Source organism: Centropristis striata, chromosome 5 (genome assembly GCF_030273125.1).
Source record: "Centropristis striata isolate RG_2023a ecotype Rhode Island chromosome 5, C.striata_1.0, whole genome shotgun sequence".
Classification (NCBI taxonomy): Eukaryota; Metazoa; Chordata; class Actinopteri; order Perciformes; family Serranidae; genus Centropristis; species Centropristis striata.
Window position 1 is genome coordinate 9474643 of NC_081521.1, and position 26133 is coordinate 9500775.

Consider the following 26133-nt stretch of genomic DNA (forward strand, 5'->3'; position numbering starts at 1 on the left):
TTTTGTGTCTTTTTTTGGTCATTTTGTGTCTTTTTTTTTAAAACAATTTTGTGGTCAATTTGTGTCTTTCTTGGTCATTTTGTGTCTTTTTTTGGTCATTTTGTGTCTTTTTTTTATCACTTTTTTGTCTTTTTTTAGTCATTTTGTGTCTTTTTTTGGTCATTTTGTGTCTTTTTTGGTCATTTGTGTCTTTTTGTAGTCACTTTGTTTCTTTTTTGGGTGATCTGAACTGTGCCTGTGATATTCTGTTCAGTGTGCGGGGTTCGCGGACAACATGCATGTTAAATTGGGGTCGCGACTCAAAAAGGTTGAGAACTACTGCTCTCGACGACCTGATTTAACACAGATGCTGTCCTTCCCAGTTCCCAAGTCTCTGGTCAGCAGAATTACATCTGACCCCGTCTCTGACTCTCACTTGTCATGTGTACTTCTCTTTATCTATACATAAAGTTGACCTTATCTAAGCCTGCCAGCCGTAGCAGAAACACTGGTCTGATGTAACCAAAGCCAGTATCTCAACATTTGCTTACTCTGATTAAAATGTTGGGAAAACCCCAGGTTAATACAAATTTTTATAACAAGTTTAATTAATCCCAAGATTCTACCATAGCAAGCAATAAAGTCAATGGAAACAAGCCCAAAAGAAACAACTTGACAAAACAGGCAACCTTCCCTACTACAGTCAAAGAGAGAGAGAGAGAGAGAGAGACCACTTGACACATCCATCTATTCATTCTCCTTAACCACTTATCCAAACTCATCCTGTGTGGGGGGCTGGATCTGATCCCAGCTGACAATGGGCTAGAGGCGGGGTACACCCTGACAGGTCACCAGATGATCACAGGGCTGACACATAGAGACAGACAACCATTCACCCTCTCATTCACTCCTACAGGCAATTTAGAGTCACCAGTTAAACCTAAGCTGGATGTTTTTGGACTGTGGGAGGAAGCCGGAGAGAACCCAAGCTGACACAGGATACCATATAACTACATTTATATAATCATAATTGTAAGTATATTTGCAAGGCTGTTTTATTGTATTTCATTTGATTGCACAACTGCACTGCAAAAAAGTGCAAAAGTTGGGTGAACTTAAAATTTCAAGGCAACAAACTTCGATAAAATTTTAAGTTGGACAATTAAACTAAATATTTTAAGTTTTGTTTTTGAGTTTGCTCAACTCTGAATTCAGATTTTTGAACTTGTAACTGTAACGCCGCTATGAAATGTCAGCTAATGTTGCGACCACAATTTTGAGTTAGCATTGATACGCTAATGGCTACTCTTGTAGCTGTAACAAGCAGCACCGCTAGCATCAGTTAGCCGCTAGCATCAGTTAGCTGCTAGCTTTCGTTAATGACCGAATTTCACAACAAAGACATAAGAGTTAGCAGAACTATTGTCCCTTGTTGTGAACCCCAACTTAAAGATATAAGTAACAACAACTCACCAACTTGTTTTTGAGCAGACAACTGGCTTCCAACTTACATTATTGCCCTAAATGTCAATAATTTATATTTCCAAGTTTTACCAACTTAAATCACTGTTTTAGGCCAAAAAATACAAGTCGGCTTTTTTGCAGTGTGTGGGATGTGCAGCTTTCATAGGTTTATTGACAAAAATGGGGTTTCTCAGCAGTTTGAAGAACAGATGTGCTCGTCATCCGGTCCCTGAAAATACAGAAATCTCAAAAAATGACGAAAGTTTTTTAAACTTGGCATATATCGATGTTATATTCTTATATTTGACCATTTTTGTCCATACTCAATATGAAAAGAAATTGCATAATTCAGCACCAAAGTGTGTAACAAATGGTATCAACACAAGAATTGCTGCAACAATTTATGGGACATAGTTAAACATGGAAATGGCCTTCAAAGTAGGGCTGGGCGATATGGACCAAAAGTCATATCTCGATATATTTAGGCTGAATATCAATATACGATATATATCCTGATATTTTTATTGCAAAGTGAGAGCAAATGTTCAGTCATTGTCAAAGCCAAATATGACATGTCACAAGTAGTTTTTATTTATATAGTGTTTATTGAAATGAACATAAATACTGTAAAACAACAGGAGTACCTTTTAAAAAAAAAACCCAAAGCTGTATAAAGTGCATAAATAAAAAAAGATCATAAATAAAAATAGCCTATGAAAAAAAATAGGCCAATATTTTTCTAAAATAAATATATTTATAATGAGAAAAGAATAACGAATATTACAAAAGAACTAAATATGACAAACCCTAGTAAGGGCAGCATTTATATATAAAGAAAGAAAGACTAATTAAACTATATCACATCATATCACATTTAAAAATATATCGATATATCTTTTATGTCGATATATTGCCCAGCCCCACTTCAAAGGGGCATATATTAATGTTATGACCCCTTATACACCATAATAAGGTTAAATAATTAGTTAAATTATTAATGAAGTTATTTTTATTAGATATCTCTGACCAGAACAACTTGACACACAGTGCTGAGTTGCATCTCAAATTATTCTTCAGGTTCACAGCTTTCAGATGATGTTCACCACTTCTAAGTGACATTTATTTTTGACCTGTTATCTCCCCCTGAACATCCACTGCCCACAACAAGTATAGGGACAACAAAGCTTCGTGAACCGTTTACTTTATTTACAGAGCCCACTAGATGGCACTCTTTGTTCAGTTAAGGGCTGAAAACACACTCAATTACCATTGCTAAAGCCTTTTTTATTTTGCCAAGACCGCCATCTAGTGGGGTCAAAAAATAAAGCAAATGATTCACAAAACTTCATTGTCCCTTCACTACCCACAATCCCCGAACTCTGAAGAAAAATGGACTTTGAATTCTAACTGGTTGAACAGTTTACATCATAATGATGATTTTGATCCATATGTATCATAAACCCTGCTCCAAAAATCAGTTCAGTAAATACCTGTGTAAAAAAATCTTTTCATTGTTCACCGATTATGTTCTTGTTTTTGCCAATCATCACAATCATTGATTTAAAGGCGCAGACACACCAAAATGGCATCATAGTCTAGACGGAAGTGTCCAAAAAGTGAAAGTGAGGAGCATTTATGGGTACAAGTCAGGAACTGGCCTACTTTACTTATTTCAAGGGTGCTGAATAAAAAAAAAAATGGTTCCCAAGCTGAAATCATTAAACCTCAGGACCACATAGCATTTACTCCTAGTAATCGTAATCTCTACATATGCATATGGTCTCCTTGACTTAATTATAACGTATATTTAAAGGCCTGTAGGAAGAAGTGAATAAATCTAAATCTCCACTTAGCATGCTAAGCGCGAATAACAGAATTTGCACAGCCAGAAAAGACAAAATGACTGAAAAGACACTAAAGTATTTTAAAAAGTAATTTTGTGTCTTGTTTGGTAATTTTGTGTCTTTTTCTAATAATTTTGTGTCTTTTTCAGTAATTGTGTGTCTTTTTTAAGTAATTTATTTTTTTTCTGTCATTTTGTGTCTTTTTTTGGTCCTTTTCTGTCTTTTTTGGTCATTTTGTGTCTTTTTTTGGTCATTTTGTGTCTTATTTAGTAATGTTGTATCTTATATATATATATATATATATGCAAAATACCAACTTTTAAGGTGAAATTAAGCATTATTTGTGTCATTTTTTAAGGCCGACATAAATATACAATCAATATCACTTTTAAATGTTCTTCTTTTAAATTGTTTTGTATATATATATATATATATATATATATACAATATATATATACCTTGCTCTGACCCTAATAGATCGAGAAACTTAATTTCCTCATCTTGATTGCCTACTTACAAAAAAACTAAGGGGAAATGGTGCAATGACTGTGCAAGATGGGCAATTTGGTGGCCATTTGATACAAATCAGAAGGTCAAAAACTCAAAATTTCGCTTGGGAACCATTTTTTGGGACTCAGCACCCTTGAAATATGTAAGGTAGGCCGGTTCCTGACTTGTACCCATAAATGCTCCTCACTTCTTATAGGAGGCCTTTATTCTGAAATCCGTCTAGACTATCAGAGAACACGCTGCAACAAAGACTGAATGTTGCAGTGATTTTCAAAAGCTTCTCCAGGTTTCTCCAGGCCGGTTGCCCCAATATGACAATATGAGTTTTGTTTCTGTTCATTTCATTTTTTTTTAAAAGATATTTTTTGGCCATTATTGATAGAGACAGGGTTAAGGGGAAGACATGTGGGAAAGGGCTCTGAGTCGGATTTGAACCCAGGCCACCCGCTTACCAGGACAATGCCTCTATGGTATGCGCTCCACCAGGTGTGCAACCGGGAACGCCCCTATTCATGTCTTTTGTGAGATGTGTTTTCATTTTTGTCCATTTGTTTGCTGAAAGGTTTCTGTGTTTCATTCCTCAGTTCCATTGTGATGGCAACAGCAGTATTTCTCCAGCAGCTGATCTCAGATCCAGACAGATTAAACTGTCTAGTGGAAGAAGCAAAAGAGTTGGCTTTTCTACATGGGCTTGTGATGCGCACACTTGAGACTCCCAATTCATCTGAGGTAGGGGCATTTGCCCAGATTTTTGAGTGTGTGTAGTGTGATCATGGCAAAATGTGTCCCTGGAGACATCTACTGTAAGTGGAACTACCACAGAAGCAGCGGGAGTGGGGGGATGGAGCATGCACATTGTAAGGGCCAATAAGGGCCAGTTCATCAATAACAATTTAAGTTAAAAACAGTTAAAAATGAATGATGATAATTTCATTGTAATTCATGCAATGCTAAGAGTATGTTAGTTTAAAATATACAATTAGTAATGTTTAAAGGGTTAAAAATGTTTCAATGCTTTAAATTTTACACTGTGATGTCACTATATAGTGGTAACTATGGTAACTGACTATCTTCTTAAGTTTCGTTTTTAGTCAGAACATGGTGGAAGCAACACGGTCTTTTGAGCGTGCGTCAGACTTGTAATTTACTTTGTTGTTTTTAAGTTAACATTTTAAAAGACAAAGAAGTTGTCATGTCTCGTCGCTCGCGTGGAAAAAGAGTGTTTTTATCGACTGACTATAGAAGTGGCGCAGTTAAGAAGGAAGACCAAACAGAGTGCCGATACACGCACTTTCGTTGTCTTGTCATACACTGTAAATCCAACTTGTTGTTTCAACTTAAATATTTGAGTGACCATGCTGCGAAAGAATGTCAAAGACAATGGCGTGTACTCAAATGAATCTTGCTATTTGACTTAATATTTTAAGTTAAAATTACTTTTTGCACAAATCTTTGTTGTGTTGAAAAGGAAAAATTAGTTATGATAACAAACAAGCAACATTGGATTTTACAATGTACATACCGGCGAAAATCCTATTCCAATCGCATTATAGTTTAGTTATATTATAAAATAATAAAAAATATATATAGTTATTTTGCATGGGGCACTTAATTTCTTAATCCGTCCGTCCATAGGTCAACACTGCCTCCTGACCAGGTTCCACAAAGGTTTTCACCAACTCAGACTCAACTCAGACCCCAAAATATACATGTTTACTCTTGGAAAAAATATTTTGAGCATGACTATACGATCTGATTTTGTCTGTCTGCAAATGAGCGCATATTTGATGAGATATGGCCTCATTTGCATATGTAAACATTAAAATACAAAAACCATGCAATACATTTTGTTCTCCTCTTAACATAAGTAATCAACTGAGAAAGTTTCATGGTGATATCTATTATTATCATTTACCCTATTCACCTGTGGTGTCTTTACTTTATTGTCTTATTATGCTAATTATGCAAATTGCCAAGTTGCAAAAAGTGCAACTTTTAGCAACCAAGTTAAATTCCATCCATTAGGCCTATAGATGACATTTCTGCAATAAAACTTTAGGGTACTCAACATTTCTGGGTTCACAAAATTACGACTAGACTATTATCTGGGTGCCCTAATCGAAGTTTTAGAACTCCGACATTAGTCTGACTAACACGTTTACATGCACTTCAGTTGGCCAGTTATAGTCGGATTGAGGCAATAATTTGGTTATTTCAAGTGTCATGTAAACGTACTGAATGACTTACTACATTTATGTCCTGTTTCAGGTGGTGACCCACGCCCCGTTCACACTCTTCCCCTCTCTGGTGTCCAAAGCCGCCCTCCTCCAGGCTCTGGCAGTGCAGACTCACTTCAACACACTGGTGGACAAGATCAGCCAGGACCCAGACTTTCTGGAAGAGGCTCTTGCAGGGTACAAGGGGAATGTTGGTGATATGGATTAGAAATTGATGATTGTGTTTTTTTTCTATAAAACCCTGTGAAAATCTGCTCTTTGAATCCCAAAATGTTGTTCCATCCCTGAAGTGTAGGGTTTGATGATTTGTCTCTTTCTACATCTCAGTACTGTCCAGGCAGATGATTTCACAGCTAAGTTGTTTGACATTTACAAACAAGTGCAGCAGGAAGGTCGGACACAGGTAAGAAACTTGATTGACGTGTTATGTTACTGATGTAGATAACCCTGCTATGAAACCGCATTTACATATTTAAAGGATGAGGCTGGTGTATATTCTTCTTACAATCAACAAATCAAATGAAAAGACCAGAATCAAAAGGTTTCTCTCACAGACTTTCCTACCCTGTCTGTGGCACTCATTATTAAAAAATAACCCATCATAGTTTCCTGAACTAGCTGAGCTGAGGTGTTTACTTGAGAGAGATGGTGAATGATCCAGACTTTTTGCCTAGTAAAATGTATACAGTATTAGAAGGCTGGGCAGAGAAGGGGTTACAATTGTACTCACAATTGATGACAAATACTGTGCTAGACCCCTTTGATAAAATAGCAAAAACATTTAATTTAGACTATAAGGATTTATTTCAATATTTCCAGATAAGGAGCTATCTCATGGAAGAGCAGAGAGAACAGATTCAGAGAAAACATACATTATTGGAATTCATAAACAAAAATAGAAATAGTTTTAATACTGGAATCTCTAAACTGTATAAAATTCTACAGGAAACAAAAGAATCTGTAGATAACACTAAAGAAAAATGGGAAAAGGACTGGCAATAACAATATCGGAAGAAGAATGGGAAGAAGCATGTAAAAGAATATTTAAGACAACACAATCAAAGTATTGGAAAGAATTTGCCTACAGTGGCTCTACTAACCAACATTGTAAACTCCTCCCTCACCTCTGGTACGGTTCCCTCCTGTTTCAAGCTTGCTGCCTTCACACCCATCCTCAAGAAGCCCTGCCTGGACCCTGATAACCCAGACAATTTCAGACCCATTTCAAACCTCCCATTTCTATCAAAAATACTAGAACGTTCTGTTGCTCAACTCCAGCACTACCTCCACTCCAACCAACTCTACGAAACATTCCAATCTGGCGTCCGTACCCACCATAGCACCGAAACCACTCTACTAAAAGTCACCAGCGACCCCCTACTCGCCTCTGACTCCGGCTCCCTCAAACATTCTCCTCCTCCTCGATCTCAGCGCCGTTTTTGACACCATCGACCACTCATCGACCACACATGCATTGGCATCACTGGCTCAGCACTCTCGTGGTTTAAATCCTACCTCTCTGATAGATTTCACTACATCTCCATCAATAACTGCAAATCCCATATCATCCCAGTCACACATGGTGTCCCCTAAGGCTCAGTGCTTGGTCCCCTCCTATTCATCCTGTACATGCTACCCCTTGGTCATATCATACGCCATCATGGTCTACAATTTCATTTCTATGCAGACGATACCCAACTCTACCTCTCCACAAAAACGATCCCTCCTGCCATTCTGCTCACCATCACAAACTGCCTCAATGACATAAAAACCTGGATGAACAGCAACTTCCTCAAACTCAACTGCAACAAATCAGAAACCATCATCATTGGCCCCAAATCCTGCCTCCCCTCTTCCCAGGACTCCTCACTGAACATTGAAGGACACACAGTTGCCCCCTCCCCCTCTGTCTGAAACCTCCCTGGATCCAACTCTCTCCTTCAAATCTCACATCAAGAACATCAACAAAACATCCTTCTTCCACCTCTGCAACATCTCAGGCCTTCGTCCAACCCTCTCCTCCTCCGCTGCCAAAACACTAATTCATGCTTTCATAACCTCCAGACTGGACTATTGCAACAGCATTCTCTACAGCCTCCCCTCCACCAACCTTCAAAGACTACAATATGTCCAGAACTCAGCTGCCTGATTGCTCACCCACTCCCACTCCAGAGAACACATCACATCCATCCTTCAGCACCTTCACTGGCTCCCTATCCAGCACCGAATCCACTTCAAGATCCTGCTCATCACCTACAAAGCCCTCAATAACCTTGCTCCCCCATACCTCTTAGACCTCCGCCAATGTCACTCCTTGGTCTCTTGGTTTTCTCAGTTTTACTTTTTGCATAGTTACTGCAGTTAGACTCTGGAGGGCAGAATACATCCTTTGACTCTAGGTCTCTGGCTTTGATTGTCCTAGAGCTCACTGTACATTTAATAAAGTAAGGTCAAGTTTCCACTAAAAATGGTCTCACTACAAGGAAAAGACTACTACTTATACATTATTCACTGATCATTATCATGTTGTATGTTGTAGTCTAGACGGAATTGTCCAAAAAGTGAAAGTGAGGAGCATTTATTGGCTTTTATTTATATATTATTTATTTTTTAGCATTTATTTTTTAGCATTTATTATTAAAATGGTTCCCAAGCGAAATTTTGACTTTTTGACTTTCTCATTTGCATACCAATATGGCGGCCAAATTGCCCATCTTGCTCAGTTGTTGGACCATTTTCCCCAAGTTTTTTTGTAAGTAGGCAATCAAAGATGAGGAAATTAAGTTTCTAGATCTATAGTCTAGGGTCAGAGCAAGGATATAGTGGAGGCTCAGTGTCTTTTTTATGTATATTTATATATATGCAAAATACCAACTTTTAAGGTGAAATTAAGCATTATTTGTGTGGTTTTTTTAAGCCCGACATAAATATTCAATCGATATCACTTTTAAATGTTCCAGTTGGTATTTTGCATACATATATATATACATAAAAAAGGCACTGAGCCTCCACTATATCCTTGCTCAGACCCTAGACTATAGATCCAGAAACTAAAAAAACTAAGGGGAAATGGTCCAATCACTGTGCAAGATGGGCAATTGGCCATTTGATATACAAATTAGAAGGTCAAAAACTCAAAATTTCGCTTGGGAACCATTTTTTTGGACTCAGCACCCTTGAGATATGTAAGGTAGGCTGGTTCCTGACTTGTACCCATAAATGCTCCTCACTTCTTATAGGAGGCCCTTTTTCTGAAATCCGTCTAGACTATTGTGTTTTAATGACATGATTGTTTCTGCAGGTGGGTCTGCAGTGGTTGATTTAATATAAATGATGTATCTGCTTTCCAGTCCATTGTGTTGGGTTTAAACCGGATTGATTACATGGAGGACCCTATGGAGGATGGGACTTCTTCCCTGAAGCAGATAGAGATCAACACTATTGCTGCTGGTGGTTTTGGCGTTTCTGACCGTCTCCCTGAGGTGCACAGGTACCTGAGAACATGTTAACTGCTCTTCAGTTAAACAGCAGGAGTTTTTATGTTGGTCAGGTTAAGTGTAGGCTTGTTATTAAGTGAGAACTTTGTCATACATTGTTCTAAATCATCTCATTGTCCCAGTGGTGTAATGTAACTAAGTACATTTACTCAAGTACTGTACTTAAGTACAATTTTGAGGCACTTGTACTTTACTTGAGTATTTCCATTTTATGTAACTTTATACTTTTTAATCAACTACATTTAGCTGACAGCTTTAGTTACTTTTCAGGTCAAGATTTAACATAAAAAAACATAATAAAATTAAAGTTAGACAAGAATTAGACCTCATAACAGTGTATTAAGTTGCTAAAATGAGCCCTACCTTGAGAAAATAAGAACATTGCGGCCATTCTGCATGCTTTTACTTTTGAAACTTTGAGTACATTTTGATGCTGATACTTTTGTACTTTTACTTAAGAAAGTTTTTAATGCAGGACTTTTACTTGTTGTGGAGACATTTCACAGTGTGGTAGTAGTACTTTTACTTAAGTAAGTGATCTGAAAAGTTTTTCCAACACTGCGTCGTCCTCATTGCTACATCTGTGATTTTAATTTGTGAAAACAACGGCTCTCCCTGATTTGTCAGACACATACTGAGGTCAGTTGGTCTTTTGGAAGAGAGCAAGAGTGTCCAGGATACCAACAGGACTTCTAGAATGAGTGCCGCTCTCGCCAAGGCCTGGGAGCTCTATGGCCAACAGGAGTAAGTGTCCTGATGGTGGAGGTCAACATAACATACTATATTAAATAATAAGACTAAAAGGCTTGATTACATGCAAACACATAATATAATTTCTTGTTATTGAAATGATTTTTTGTTTTGTTTTTTATCCCATGCTGTTTTAAATACACGTTATTTTTGTTGTGGTGTAGTGTTCATCCTAAACTCTACAGCAGTAGTTCTCAACCTTTTTGCGTCGCGACCCCCAATTTAACATGCATGTTGTCCGCGACCCCTGCTCATTGAACACAACCTCACATGCACAGTTCAGAATGAAAAAAAAAGACTAAAAAAAGACACAAAATGACCAAAAAAGACACAAAATGACCAAAAAAGACACAAAATGACAAAAAAAGGCACAAATTGACAACAAAATGATAAAAAAAGGACACAAAATGACCCAAAAAAGACACAAATTGACCCAAAAAGACACAAAATAACCAAAAAAGACACAAATTGACCACAAAATCATTACAAAAAGACACAAATTGACCACTAAATGATCAAAAAAGTGGCCAAAAAAGACACAAAATGACCCAAAAAAGACACAAAATGTCCAAAAAAGGACACACAATGTCTAAAAAAAGACACAAAATGACCAAAAAATGACACAAAATGACAGAAAAAACACAGAAATTGAGCAAAAAAGACACAAAAAGACTAAAACACATGAACACTTTAACACAGTGGAGAGAGAGCTGACTTCCAAAATGATTTGGCGACCCCCAGAAATCATCTCGCGACCCCAATTGGGGTCGGGACCCCAAGGTTGAGAATAGCTGCTCTACAGCAATGTGCATAGACCTTTGGACATAAATTAACTTTTTATTTTATTTTTGTGGTTTCAGACATACTAAATACTAACCAATTGTTGAAACAACTTGATTCTCTTTCTGCAGGGCAGTCATCCTGTTTCTTGTGGAAGAATTCCAGATTTCCAAACTCACTCATCGTTGCATTGAGAAAGAGCTTTGGAACAGGTAGGGACAAAGATGTTTTTTGCACAGAAAAATCCACAATGTGATTTGGTAACAAAAACCGTTGACAGTTTTTCAGATTTCTGCAAGAATTGCATTTTTCAGCACTTTGGTGGCACGCACTTTTGTTGTGAAAACTGCAGAGAAACCCCATTATTGTCAATACTTAAGAAATCCATCCATACGTCCTCTGAATGCTCTAGGTCTCTAGTTTGTGGTTCTTAAGTTTAATGATGCTGTGATTATTCTAGAAGTCACAGCAGCTCATTTTCCACACAAAAACACATTTAAATACAAATAACACATTTACATTGCAGGAGAAAAACGGCCTATTTTTTGTCCCATACTGCATAAGATTAGCATAAAACATCTGCAAAGAGGAGACTTTTCAGTATCTTATCTAGAGGTCAGAGGTCAAGGGACCCCTTTGAAAATGGCCATGTGTTTTTCTCTCGCCAAAATGTTGTTTGACTTTGGAGAGTTTGTGTCCCCGAAGAGTTAAAGAGGTCAAAATATACAGGATGATTTTCTTAAGCAGAAACTTAACAGAAAACTTTTTTTTTGTATGAAAAACACAACTCTCTCTTTTTGTGCAGGAATATTCCAGTTATCCGCAGAAAGTTTGAGGACGTGTACAGTAGAGGATCTCTTGATGGTGACAAAAAGATGTTTATGTGAGTATAGATATTCATTCTAATATCTGTGAAATATGTAGCTGACTTGTAAACATGGTATGCAAAGGGGAGAGTTATAACATCAATGGAGAGCTTCAGAGATTCTGGTTGGCAAACATCTCACTCAAGTTATTTTATTCCTTAAAAAATAACTTTAGTTTATATACAATTAAAAACACTCATTAACTTCCAAGTCCAAGTTGCATCACAAGCCATTTATTTGCTGTTAAGACAAGCTGCAAGTCATCAAAGCAGTGACTTGAGTCAACTGTAATCCAAGTGACTGTGTCAAGTTCACCCTCTGCTGGTTGGTTGGAGAATTGAGTTACCTTCTGAAAGAGCCATGTCTCCTCATTCCTCCAGACTTTGTGCTAAGCTAAACTAAATGTCTACTGTTTTAATTCAGCACATTTAACAAAACATTGGAACTATTGTTTTACCTGTCACTTGTTATGAAAAATTTAATAAGCAAGGGCGGCAGGTCTGATCCGCAGCAGTTATAATGTTTTCCTGTTATTCTGCCAAAGCTATAATAGCAGTGTTTCGGGTAAAAAGTTTAGGGTAAAAAGTGGCCGCTGGGAGAGTCTCAGGCCACGCCCTCTCAAATGTCCGCTCACTCAGCGTATCTCCATTACAAAAAGGCCCCAGAGGGATTTACGAGACATATGGTTTTCGATTGTCACGTAATCGCTTAGCGACACTTCCGCCATCGCTAACTGTAGCAACTGTACAACGTTGGCGTTCCTGGTGGCACACCTGGTAGAGCGCATATCATAGAGGTAAGCTGGTGGCCCGGGTTCAAATCCGACTTGGAGCCCTTTCCTGCATGTCTTCCCCTTCACTCTGTCTCTATCAAACATAGCCAAAAAATATCTTTTAAAAAACAAAAATCTGTGCACAACTGATCATAAACAAACCAGCATGACTAACTGTGCACAGCATCTCCGCTGATCATAAACAAACAGGCATGCTAACTGTACACAAAGTGTCCTTTACTTGTTGTAAACAATCAGAGATCGCTAAGTGAACACCTCCTGCAGCAGCACATACACACTGTACTGCTACAGAGCTAACTGTTAGCCTGTTAGCACATACACACTGTACTGCTACAGAGCTAACTGTTAGCCTGTTAGCACATACACACTGTACTGCTACAGAGCTAACTGTTAGCCTGCTAGCACATACACACTGTACTGCTACAGAGCTAACTGTTAGCCTGTCAGCACATACACACTGCACTGCTGCAGAGCTAACTTTTAGCCTGTTAACACATACACACTGTACTGCTACAGAGCTAACTGTTAGCCTGTTAACACATACACACTGTACTGCTGCAGAGCTAACTGTTAGCCTGTTAGCACATACACACTGTACTGCTGCAGAGCTAACTGTTAGCCTATTAGCACTGTGCTACTGTGCACCTCGTTCAGGACTGCACTATGAAAGGACAGAATATCACTTTGCCTCCACGGGATCACTATGAACGCCCTAAGGTGAAGAGCTGACACAGATCTTTCCAGCAATATAGCAGGATTTGCAGACCACACTATGAAAGAGGATTATGTTTATTGTCGCTTGTGACTACTCGCTACTTCGCCAGCTTTTAGCAATGTTACGTGTTGTTGTGGCGTAGACGTCACATCCTGCTTAGCGTTCTATCCAATCAGCAACCAGGCTTTTTCTCAGGGGAGAAAAATGGCCCTGCTCTTTGACAGGGCCAAAAAAGTCCAGTCAAACGACCACTCTTGTGTCATTTTTGGTCATTTTGTGTCTTTTTTGGTCAATTTGTGTCTTTTTTTTTGTCATTTTGTGTCTTTTTTGGTCATTTTGTGTCTTTTTTGGTCAATTTGTGTCTTTTTTTGGTCATTTTGTCTTTTTTGGTCAATTTGTGTCTTTTTGGGGTGTTTCGGTGAGTGAGACCAGCCTCATTCTGGGTATTGGACTGTAGTGGAAACACGACTTATATGTCTGTTCCTGTAGTCTTGTTGAAGACATTTCTGCCATGACATACTTAACTTCTAACTGAATCTCTGCAGAGATGGGCTGGAGGTAGCAGTTGTGTACTACCGCTATGGCTACATGCCAGGTCACTACACTGAAGAGGTAAGATGTTAATATTCTTTGAGTTACTTTTTTTGCTGCGTTAAAGCATTTGTAGCCACTATAAAGTAGCAGACACAAGTAAACATAACATTGCAAACTGATCTCACAAAATTATGTGAAATGACTACAACTTCTTAACAGCAATTTACGTGCTGGTGGCTTGTAATGTGTGAAAATGACGTGCCACCATCACAAAACTGGCTGCAGTTTCTGTGAATTTAGGCTCCAAAACCACTGACCTAGGTTTATGGCAAAATACACTGGAATATACTGGAAATTACGGAAGTAAAGCCATGGAAGTAACGTGATTTATTTGATGGAAATGAATATTTGCAGTTGTGAATTGCTTCTAACACAGAATTTATTTACGGTGTAGACTTGGGATGCTCGTCTCCTGATGGAGCGCTCTCAGGCTGTGAAATGTCCAGATATCAGCACTCACCTGGCCGGCACCAAGAAGGTCCAGCAGGTGCTCGCCAGACCTGGAGTTCTGGAGAAGTTCTTCCCCGACCAGCCCCAAGTAGTGGAGCAGATCAGAGCAACATTCGCTGGACTTTACACGCTGGACATGGTGAGGAAATAACGGAAACGTCAAGGCCTGAAAAGTGAAGCCGTTGCAGAAGAGCCTTAAACATGACTAGAAATAACATGAAGAAAATTTGATTACTGTAAGCTATGTTGTTGAGTTGCCTTGATTTGGAGTTCTCAGTGGAAAGCAGTGATGGAGTATTATGTTTAGGGCTTTTATTTTGAAAGGTAAGATTTGAATTCTCAGTGGAAAGCAGTGATAGAGTATATGTTTACAGCTTTTATTGTGAAAGGTAAGATTTGAGTTCTCAGTGGAAAGCAGTGATAGAGTATATGTTTACAGCTTTTATTGTGAAAGTTAAGATTTTAATTCTCAGTGGAAAGCAGTGATAGGGTATATGTTTTCAGCTTTTATTGTGAAAGGTAAGATTTGAGTTCTCAATGGAAAGCAGTGATAGAGTATATGTTTACAGCTTTTATTGTGAAATGTAAGATTTGACTTCTCAGTGGAAAGCAGTGATAGAGTACATGTTTACAGCTTTTATTTTGAAAGGTAAGATTTGAGTTCTCATTGGAAAGCAGTGATAGAGTATTATGTTTAGGGCTTTTATTTTGAAAGGTAAGATTTGAGTTCTCAGTGGAAAGCAGTGATAGAGTATATGTTTACAGCTTTTATTGTGAAAGGTAAGATTTGAGTTCTCAGTGGAAAGCAGTGATAGAGTATATGTTTAGGGCTTTTATTGTGAAAGGTAAGATTTGAGTTCTCAATGGAAAGCAGTGATAGAGTATATATTTAGGGCTTTTATTGTGAAAGGTAAGATTTGAGTTCTCAATGGAAAGCAGTGATAGAGTATATGTTTAGGGCTTTTATTGTGAAAGGTAAGAACACAAGAAGTGAAGCTGTACAAAAATAGCTCATATGATTTTAATTTAAGGGCTGATATCTAGACATTTTCCATGGTTTTCTTGATAATAACCAAAATTATTATCTAGAAAACCATGGAAAACGTCTAGATATCAGCTCCTAAATTAAAATCTTATGAGCTATTTGTTATATTTGTCCAAACAAAAGTACCTTTAGTTGTACCAGGCATTATAATGAAGAAATAATAGAAAACATGGGTGGTCTAATATTTTTTTTCGTGTGTATGTATATGTATATACAGTGGCAAGAAAAAGTATGTGAACCCTTTGAAATGACCTAGTTTTCTGCATTCATTTGTCAGAAAATGTGATCTGTACCAAGTATAGACAAACACAATGTGCTTAACCTAATACAACACAAACAATTATAATATTTCATGTATTTATTGAACACATCCATTAAACATTCATAGTGCTGGTGAAAAATAATGAACCCTGGTCCATTCTCCCTTACAGAACTGCTTCAGCTCAGCCATATTCTTATTATATTATATTATATTATATTATATTATATTATATTATTTAATGTTTGGTGTGAACAGCTCTTGAGGGGAATCTGCATGTGTTGAAACAGTAACACAAACAGACCGGCAGCATTGATCAATTAACACAGATGTGGTTAATAATAATTTAAAACACATATAAAGCAGGATATTTGTGTGATTTAAACAGCTGTCAGTGCAAAAAACACTTCACTAAATGCGACAAAAACACAAGCTATCTCTGGAAGCATAACTTGAGGTTATTGTTGCCAAAAACAGGTTCAACGAGTTATTAAATCCAAGGGGCCACTTGAATGTTTAATGGATGTGTTCAATAAAGACATGAAATATTATTATTGTTTGTGTTGATTTTAGGTTGAGCACATTGTGTTTGTCTATACTTGGGACATAGATGCAGATCAGATCACATTTTATGAAAAATTAATGCAGAAAACCAGGCAATTTCATTTATCAATTGTTAAAAAAAAAAAAAAAAATGCTCTTCTTCTATTCTCTTCTTCTCTTCCTTTCTTCTTTAACATATAGCAGTCCTGTAGCGCTTACAGTTGGCTCTTAAAGTTATATACTGACTTGATTCCTGTGGTCTAAGTCTAGTACCTTCAGGTTGAATGCACTTATTGTAAGTTGCTTTGGACAAAAGCGTCAGCTAAATCAGCTGTTCTCAACCTTGGGGTCGGGACCCCAGTTGGGGTCGCGAGATGATTTCTGGGGGTCGCCAAATCATTTTGGAAGTCAGCTCTGTCTCCACTGTGTTAAAGTGTTCATGTGTTTTAGTCTTTATGGTCATTTAATGTCTGTTTTTGGTCATTTTGTGTTTTTTTTAGTCATTTTGTTTCTTTTTTGGGTCATTTTGTGGTCAATTTGTGTCTTTTTTGGTCATTTTGTGTCTTTTTTTGATCATTTTGTGTCTTTTTTGGTAATTTTGTGTCTTTTTTGGTAATTTTGTTTCTTTTTTTGATCATTTTGTGGTCAATTTGTTTCCTTTTTTTGTAATTTTGTGTCTTCTTTGGTCAATGTGTGTCTTTTTGGTCATTTTGTGTCTTTTCAGTTTTGTAATATACATGGTAATTGTATTTATGTTTATAATATTTATATAGTAATTTACAATATACGTGTATACGCATTCACAATGTAATATAAATTGTTTATAGTATATGTATATATATAATTATTTATAATATTTGTATGTGAGTATATTGATTATTCATATATGTATGTATATACTGACCCGTAAAGGGGTAGGACTAGATAAGTTTTTCTTACTTCTTCCTACCCCCTTTCGAGCTTGCAGAAAGTGTCTGTTTTTTTTTCTTGGTTTTTTTGCTTCTTTGTTTTGTTTTTTATTTATTCATCTATTAATATTTAAACTTGTTTTTTTTGTTTTTTTTATTGCTTGCATGTTCGAAATAAAGACAATCAATCAATTAATCAATGTAATATAATGTAATGTAATTTCAAAGTGTTCACTTACTTGGCTGATAGAAGTAAATAAGTAATACTCCAATACTCTAACTCTTCTGGGCTCCAGGGTCCAGAAGGGGACCGGACCGTGGCCATGGCTTTGGCCGACCCGGATCAGTTTGTCCTGAAGCCTCAGAGAGAAGGAGGAGGTACGACATATGACTTTTTTTATGAATATAACACTGCATGAGTTATCATTGATAAACATTTAGACTACACATGACCTCACATGTCTCTGCTTCACCACTTCAGGCAACAATTCTTTTGGAGAGGACATTGTTAGAATACTACAGGAGGTTAAAAATGACCAAAGGAGAGCTTCTTATATTCTGATGGAGCGGATCCGACCCAGAACAGGACAAAACATCCTGCTGAGGAGAGGACTTCCAGTCAAACTCAGCTCTGTTTGCAGTGAAATAGGAGTTTATGGAGCCTATGTGAGGTATAGTATACAGCAATGTTACCACCTTAGTTTGATGTCTTGGCGTCACAGGAAGTAACATACTTAGTAAACCCAAAACTATGCAGAAAACTGACTGCTGGGACTCTTGGTCAACCCTCTGGAGTCCAGTTTTTGAAGAGATTTTTTTTAATTTTGCAGTGTGCATTCAGCATTTCAATGCATTTTTAATGCAATCTTTTGTGTTTTTATGTGTTTTTCGTAATTTTTGTGTTTTTTGTAATTTTTTGTGTCATTTTTATGTGTTTTTTGAGCATTTATTATCTGCTGTGTTGTTGTAATGTAATTTTGTGTCTTTTTTTGTAGTTTTGTTCCTTTTTTAGTAGTTTTGTGTCTTTTTCTAATAATTTTATGTCTTTTTTAGTAATTTTGTGTCTTTTTTAGTAATGTTGTGTCTTTTTCTAATAATTTTGTGTCTTTTTTAAGTAATTTTGTGTATTTTTTGTGTCATTTTGTGTCTTTTTTAAAGCAATTTTGTGTTTTTTCAGTCATTTTTGTGTCTTTTTTTGGTAATTTAGTGTCTTTTTTAAGTAATTTAGTTTTTTCTGTCATTTTGTGCCTTTTTTTGGTCATTTTGTGTCTTTTTTAAGTAATTTAGTGTCTTTTTTAAGTAATTTATTTTTTTCTGTCATTTGTGTCTTTTTTTGGTCATTTTGTGTCTTTTTCTAATAATTTTGTGTCTTTTTTTAGTAATTTTGTGTATTTTTTGTGTCATTTTGTGTCTTTTTTAAAGCAATTTTGTGTTTTTTCAGTCATTTTTGTGTCCTTTTTTTTTGGTAATTTAGTGTCTTTTTTAAGTATTTAGTGTCTTTTTTAAGTAATTTAGTTTTTTCAGTCATTTTGTGTCTTTTTTGTCATTTTGTGTCTTCTTTAAAGTAATTTAGTTTTTTTCTATCATTTTGTGTCTCTTTTTGGTCATTTTGATACTGCCTCCAGCGGCCCCCAGGTAATTTGAATTTGAGTTTGAGACCCCTGCTCTAAGGCATAGATAATGCTTGAAAATGATGCAAAAACTGACTTATGTGCATGTAATCATAAACATCTGTGTCTCCATACAGGCATGGAGGAGAAATGATCCTCAATGAGGCTGCTGGTCACGCTCTGAGGACAAAGAGCATTGAACACAATGATGCAGGGATGATTGATGGAGTTACTGTGTTTGATAACCCCCTCGTCATCTGATATCATATCTACTGAGCATTTTATACAGTCTATGCTACTGAGGCTCTGATTTATTATTTTTTTGCATGCGTTTCCTAAGTTGCAGTGAACTGAGTTCTCAGGGCCACCATAAAGAATCAAACAAAAGCAGTTATAATCAGCTTGCAGCAAGGTTATCATAGTTAACGAAATAACGAAATAACGAAAACTAGAATTCAAAAAGATTTTTTGTTAACTGAAATAAAAATAAAAACAAGAAAAAAAAGATCACTAACTGAAACTGTATTTTGTTGTTACAAAACTAACTAAAATGAACTAAAATTATAGTGAAAATATCTTTCGTTTTCGTCTTTGTCAACTTTTTTCATACATAATCCAGTGTTTCTATAAGGAACACATGGTAAATATGTTACTGAGACTGGGATGTCTACACTCACAAAGGCAAAATTTATTATGACCTCTTTGAATCTGGCACCCAACACATAGCCCATTACAAAAAAACTAAAACTAACACTAAAACTAATAAAAACTCAACTAAAACTAAGGATTTTCAAAAACTAAAAACTAAACTGAAACTAGCAAACACACTCTAAAAAGTAAAAAACTGAAGAAAAAAAAACAGAATTTGAAAACAAAAATTCACAACGAAATTTAAACTACAAACAAAATATCCAAAACTATTATAACTTTTTTTTTTTTGTAATTTTGTGTATTTTTGTGTCATTTTGTGTATTTTTCTAATATTTTTGTCTTTTTTTTTAGTAATTTTGTGTATTTTTTGTGTCATTTTGTCTTTTTTTTAAGTAATTTTGTGTTTTTTAAGTCATTTTGTGTCTTTTTTTGGTAATTTTGTGTCTTTTCTAATTAATTTAGTTTTTTTTTGGTAATTTTGTGTCTTTTTTTTTTAGTAATCTTGTGTCATATTTTGGTCAATAACTGAATTTGAAAACAAAAATTCACAACGAAATTTAAACTACAAACAAAAAATCCAAAACTATTTTCACCAGCTTGCAGTTCCATAGACTGACCACTTGGTGGCAGTACAACCAAACACATGTATTTTACACACAGTAACTTCACACCAGCAGATCTTCAGAGTTCATATCAGGTAAACAAGGCAACACAGTTTATGTCAGCTATTCTCAACCTGGGGGTCCCGACCCCAATTGGGGTCTCGAGATGATTTCTGGGGGTCGCCAAATCATTTTGGAAGTCAGCTCTGTCTCCACTGTGTTAAAGTGTTCATGTGTTTTAGTCTTTTTGGTCATTTTGTGTTTGTTTTTTTAGTCATTTTGTGTCTTTTTTGGTCATTTTGTATCTTTTTTGTCATTTTATGTGTTTTTTGTCATTTTATGTATTTTTTTGATCATTTTATGGTCAATTTGTGTCTTTTTTGGTCGTTTTGTTTCCTTTTTTTAGACATTTTGTGTCTTTTTTTTGGTCATTTAGTTTCTTTTAAGGGTCATTTTGTGCTTCATTATTTGTCCAAAATAGCTAATTGGTGTCCTTTTTTTTTGTAATTTTGTGTATTTTTTGTGTCACTTTGTGTCTTTTTCTAATATTTTTGTCTTTTTTTTTTTGTAATTTTGTGTATTTTTCAGTCATTTTATGTCTTTTTTTGGTAATTATGTGTCTTTTCTTATTAATTTAGTTTTTTTCTGTCATTTTGTGTCTTTTTTTTAGTAATCTTGTGTCTTTTTTTGGTCATTTTGATACTGCCTCCAGCGGCCCCCAGGTAATTTGAGTTTGAGAGCCCTGCTCTAAGTAAACAAGTTGACTCAACCAAGCAGGTCAGTGGCAAATATAATGATAACAACAAAATAGCTGATAAGAGATTCATTTAAGAGCTGACATCTAGACATTTTCCATGGTTTTCTTGATAATAACCAAAATCATTATCAAAAATAATTTAATACGTACAAATAGGAAAAGGTTTTGCATTTCATTCAGCGGAGTAAAAATATGGAATGGGATGTGTGAAGAATTAAAACAATGTTCAAACATTAAACACTTCAAAATCAAATATAAAGAGCATTTTTTCACATAATATAGGGATGAAAACGAGTGTGTGAAATGACAGTAGGTGGTTATTGTTAACTTTTTTAAAATATGTATTATTACTATTTTTCTTTTTTGTGTGTTGTTGTTGTTTTGTTTGTTTGTTCATTGTTGTCTCATTGTGACTACATGGGTGTATGTGTATTTATGTGTTTGTAAGTTAATAACAAGTTATGTATGTTAATAATGGTAAAAACTAACTTAAAACTACATTACTATGTGTTATACATACATATATATAAATATTATTGTTGTTATATGACTGAATATAGTAAATTAACATAGGGAGAAGGGGTGGGATTTAACCCTTTATCAGGCAAAGAACTATATTTGGTAACTTCAGGTAATATTTAGAGAAAAAAAGTTGCAAATCTATTAGATTAAAGTGGCAAATCTACAAGAAAAAAAGTCACAGATTTAAGAGATTTAAAGTGGTAAATCTATGCGAAAAAAGTCGCAGATTTACGAGAAAAAAGTGGGAAAAAAACAACTTTTTTCTCCCAGCTTCACCACTTTAACCCTTTATAAAGCACTCATTAAAATACTAGCAAATTCCAAATTTCAACCCTAGAGAATACTGCATACTGCTAGAATGTGTAAAAAAACATACGGTCCCGGAGGAGGGGGGTAATATTTTAAGAAAAAAGTTTACGAGATTAAAGTGGCAAATTCTACTAGAAAAAGTGCGCAGATTTATGAGATAAAGTGGTGAATCTGGGGGGAAAAAGCTGCTTTTCCCCCATTATTTTCTCGTAAATCTGCAACTTTTTCCGCACAGATTTGCCACTTTAATCTAGAAAATTTGCAACTTTTTTCTCAAAATTGCTAAAACACTAATTATTCCTGTTGTGTGAATTAGTTGTCTAAACTCATTCCCCGAATCGAACATCCTTTTAACAAAACCATAAACTATCTTCATCTAGTAAAACACTATTTGTCATTCCTTTTGCAAAACTCTAAACACAATTCTCCTGCAATAAGACACAGTTGTCACTGTGATGCACTTGTGATACATAATGGTAACAACAAGTGACAAAACATGAACACAAATGAAACACAGCGGTCATCCATTGAACACAATGATTCAAAATTGATCACACTTTTCTCAAGTTTCTGTGTAAAGTGGTTTGAGGGTTTTTATTTTACTTTTTTACCTTTTACAGAACATTGTAGGCTGTACACTTTCATTTGTATTTGTCAATTTCAGGATGATTTTTTCCCACAGTAGCTATGTTTCAATGCAGAGTAAATGCTGAATCCACTGAGTTTTGCAATCTTTTTTTACTTTTTTATTTTTTTTTTACTTTTGAGATGCAAAATGCATTTCTCCATGAGCTACATGCCTTGAACACTGTGTTTTCTATTTATTTTTGTGTACTGTGTAATGACTGCTCAGCAGTTTTTCTATTTTGACCAATTAGCTCAAGATCTGACAGCATTGTTTGGTTTTGAGAACAGGTAAAACTATTTTGAGGCGATGGGATGGTAGGATGGGATGGGACGAGTTTTGTGTTTAGAATTCTGAGAAAAGGAGAGAAGGATTAGAAAAATGTGTTTAAGCAATTGAGAAAAAAACTGTCAAATAAAATGAATAATGTGACTGATAGCCAAGTTTGTGTGGAGAAAAAGGAGCCATGCATGTGATGTAAGGACAGACTGAAAGATGCTGAACAGAGACAGTGTCTTTTTTTAGTCATTTTTTGTGTCATTTTTAGTCATTTTGTGTCATTTTCTGTGTCATTTTGTGTCTTTTTGTGTCATTTATTGGTCGTTTTGTGTCTTTTTTTAGTCATTTTGTGTCTTTTTTTGGTCATTTTCAGACTGATAGCCAAGTTTGTGTGGAGAAAAAGGAGCCATGCATGTGATGTAAAGACAGACTGAAAGATGCTAAACAGAGACAGAAATGAATGCATAGGAAGTTGACAAATTTTAACCAAAATCTCCTGGACTTCAGAGGTTTAAGAAGCTGAAGTAATGAATATTTGGGGTAAGGTATAGTCTGTGTTCTCCCACATATCCATGGTTATTTAAAAAGTTATGAAAAAGTTTTGAGATTTTGTCTATGAAAATGTGTGGGAATCCTTTATTTCTTGCATAACATCCAGTACAACACAATGCAGCCTGAAACACACCCACTGATTCAGGATGAAGCATTCCTCTTGTTTTGTTCACCTCCTGTTTTTGTTGTTTGGATGAAATCTTTGGTGCTGACTTGACGCGTTCCAGTAAGTGGTCCAGGTCATCAAACAGAGACGGAGGGAGGTCACTGTCCCCACCACAGAATCTCCCACAGGAAACACTCCGCCATTGGCAGTTTAACTGTCAGAGCAGCTAAATGAAAAAATACCTCAGTGTCCCCTGAAGCGGCGGTCCCAGGGAGAGGGTGAACGCCAGGTTACGGATGTGAATTTTGGCAATTAGCCTAATTTACATTCATCAGATGAGGATTGCCTCAATCTTTCTTTCCCTGTACAGTCATGTGATTATTACGGGAAGTTCAAAGACACTTGGGTCTCTGTCTGTCATCACATTTTACTTTACAGGTACATCTAAAAAAATTAGAATATCATGAAAAAGTTCAATATTTTTGTCAATCATTGCAAAAAGTGAAACTCATACGTTATTATGTAATATATTATTGTATATTATATACTGTACTATTATTATTATATACTGTCTCTTCTGTGTGGAGTTTGCATGTTCTCCCCATGTCAGCGTGGGTTCTCTCCGGGTTCTCCGGCTTCCTCCCACAGTCCAAAAACATGAGCCTAGGTTTAATTGGTGACTCTAAATTGTCCGTAGGAGTGAATGAGAGTGTGATTGTCTGTCTCTATGTGTTAGCCCTGTGATAGTCTGGCGACCTGTCCAGGGTGTAATGAATGAACCTAACTGATCTTCTTTTTTTAACTTCTTAAGTGTCCTAGTTTCTGTTCTGTGCTTTTTTCTATTGTAAATATTTATGCTACCTCAGTATTTTATTATATTGTATTTTATTGTACTTGAATACCGGACTGCTGTGACAACCGAATTTCCCTTCGGGGATGAATTAAGTAACCAATCTATCTATCTATCTATCTATCTATCTATCTATCTATCTATCTATCTATCCATCTATCTATCTATCTATCTATCTATCTATCTATCTATCCATCCATCCATCCATCCATCCATCCATCCATCCATCCATCCATCCATCCATCCATCCATCCATCCATCCATCTATTATGTAGATTCATTACACATAGAGTGACATATTCTATGTCTATGGGCTGTTGTCAAGAGGAAGGTGAGAGACACCAGATGAGCTGAAGGCTGCTATAAAAGCAACATGGTGCTGTAGGCTGATCTCCTCCATGACACCAAGTATTAATGCACTAATTCATGATTCAAAAGGAGCCCAACCAAGTATTGATGGATAGAAATGAACAGACTTTTCAGAAGACTGACATTAGTGTTTAAAATATCCTTTTTTATTGATCTTATGTAATATTCTAATTTTCTTAGACACTTTGTTTTGTGTTTCATTATCTCTAAGCCAGAATAATCAAAATTAGAAGAAAAACAGGCTTAAAATATTTCACTCTATGTGTAATACATTTATATAATGCATGAGTTTCACTTTCTGAAATGATTGACAAAAAATATTGAACTTTTTCACGATATTCAATTTTTATGATGTCCCTGTAAATGAGGTTCTTCTTCTGATTCACATTTAATTCAATTTGTATGGTCAGGAGATGTAAGTTAAGCAGAAATTCAGTGGAATCACCAAATCCCTGTTACGTTTTTCCCTTGAAATTCCAACACAGAGCTCTTAACAGCTCACAATCCAGCTCCAGACCAAACATTCGCAGTGTAATAAGCCAGTTATGCAAGCGTTGGCCCACTTAGCCAGTGACCTCTCTCTCTTAAGTGTGAGTAGAGTGTGTGGATTAGAGTGTGCACATGCACAGGCACAGGACAGGGGAAGAGAGACAGGAAGTGGGTCATGGCAGGATGGAAGTGGGTCAGAGTCACCCTGCTCTCTCCTGATCCGGCTCCACAGAGACGGTCAGGGAGCACTTACGTCAGCAAGATCTGGCTATTTATTCCTAGTTAATCAAAAACAGCTTCTTGTAAAATGTGTGTTTAATCTACTTTGGCTCTACACAGGGAGAAAAACACACATTACACAGGCTTTTTTTTTTATTTTTTTTTTACCACATACAGTCCACTACATCCTATTAACAGGATTAGCTGGAAGTAAAAAGGCAACAAACATTTGCTCTACTTTGCTTTGTACATCCTCTACTGCACTGCAAAAAAAGAAACGTTGGGTGAACTCAAAATTTCAAGGCAACAAACTTCGATAAAATTTTAAGTTGGACAATTAAACTAAATATTTTAAGTTTTGTTTTTGAGTTTGCTCAAATCTGAATTTCTCTGGCACGATTGTAACGCCGCTATGAATGTCAGCTAATGTTGTGACCACAATTTTGAGTTAGCATTGATACGCTAATGGCTACTCTTGTAGCTGTAACAAGCAGCGCCGCTAGCATCAGTTAGCCGCTAGCATCAGTTAGCCGCTAGCTTTTGCAAATGACCGAATTTCACAACAAAGAAATAAGAGTTAGCAGAACTATTGTCCCTTGTTTTGAACCCCAACTTAAAGATATAAGTAACAACAACTCACCAACTTGTTTTTGAGCAGACAACTGGCTTCCTTTGTTGTGCTAACTTACATTATTGCCCTAAATGTCAATAATTTATATTTCCAAGTTTTACCAAATTAAATCACTGTTTTAGGCCAAAAAAGTTGGCTTTTTTGCAGTGTAAGACTAGTGTTATCAGCAGTAACGCATTAGAAGTAACATGTTACTGTAATCTGATTACTTTTTTCAAGTAACGAGTAAAGTAAGGAATTATAATTGCAAAAACAGCAACCTGGTCTCACAGGAATCCGTGAAATAGCTACGGATTTGCTTAACTCAAAATCCGTGGAATAGCCACAG

General features: G+C 36.1%; 1 protein-coding gene and 1 long non-coding RNA gene across 2 annotated transcripts; one reads left to right on the top strand and one right to left on the bottom strand.

Annotated features, from left to right (window-relative positions):
* The first annotated feature begins 744 nt into the window (after window positions 1-744).
* Window positions 745-19269, top strand: LOC131971175 (glutathione synthetase-like). Its single transcript, XM_059332499.1, has 13 exons — window positions 745-1011; window positions 4382-4526; window positions 6066-6211; window positions 6362-6437; window positions 9385-9524; window positions 10159-10275; window positions 11193-11273; window positions 11867-11944; window positions 13981-14047; window positions 14424-14618; window positions 17531-17612; window positions 17716-17905; window positions 18982-19269. The coding sequence occupies exons 2-13, from the start codon at window positions 4392-4394 to the stop codon at window positions 19103-19105; spliced, it is 1431 nt and encodes a 476-aa protein (XP_059188482.1). The 5' UTR covers window positions 745-1011; window positions 4382-4391; the 3' UTR covers window positions 19106-19269.
* LOC131971177 (uncharacterized) lies at window positions 14631-25875 on the bottom strand. The gene is made up of 3 exons (XR_009394360.1): window positions 25815-25875; window positions 17474-17594; window positions 14631-14645 (listed from the first exon to the last, which is right to left on the bottom strand). It is a non-coding gene; the product is annotated as an uncharacterized LOC131971177 (long non-coding RNA).
* Window positions 25876-26133: the final 258 nt, after the last annotated feature.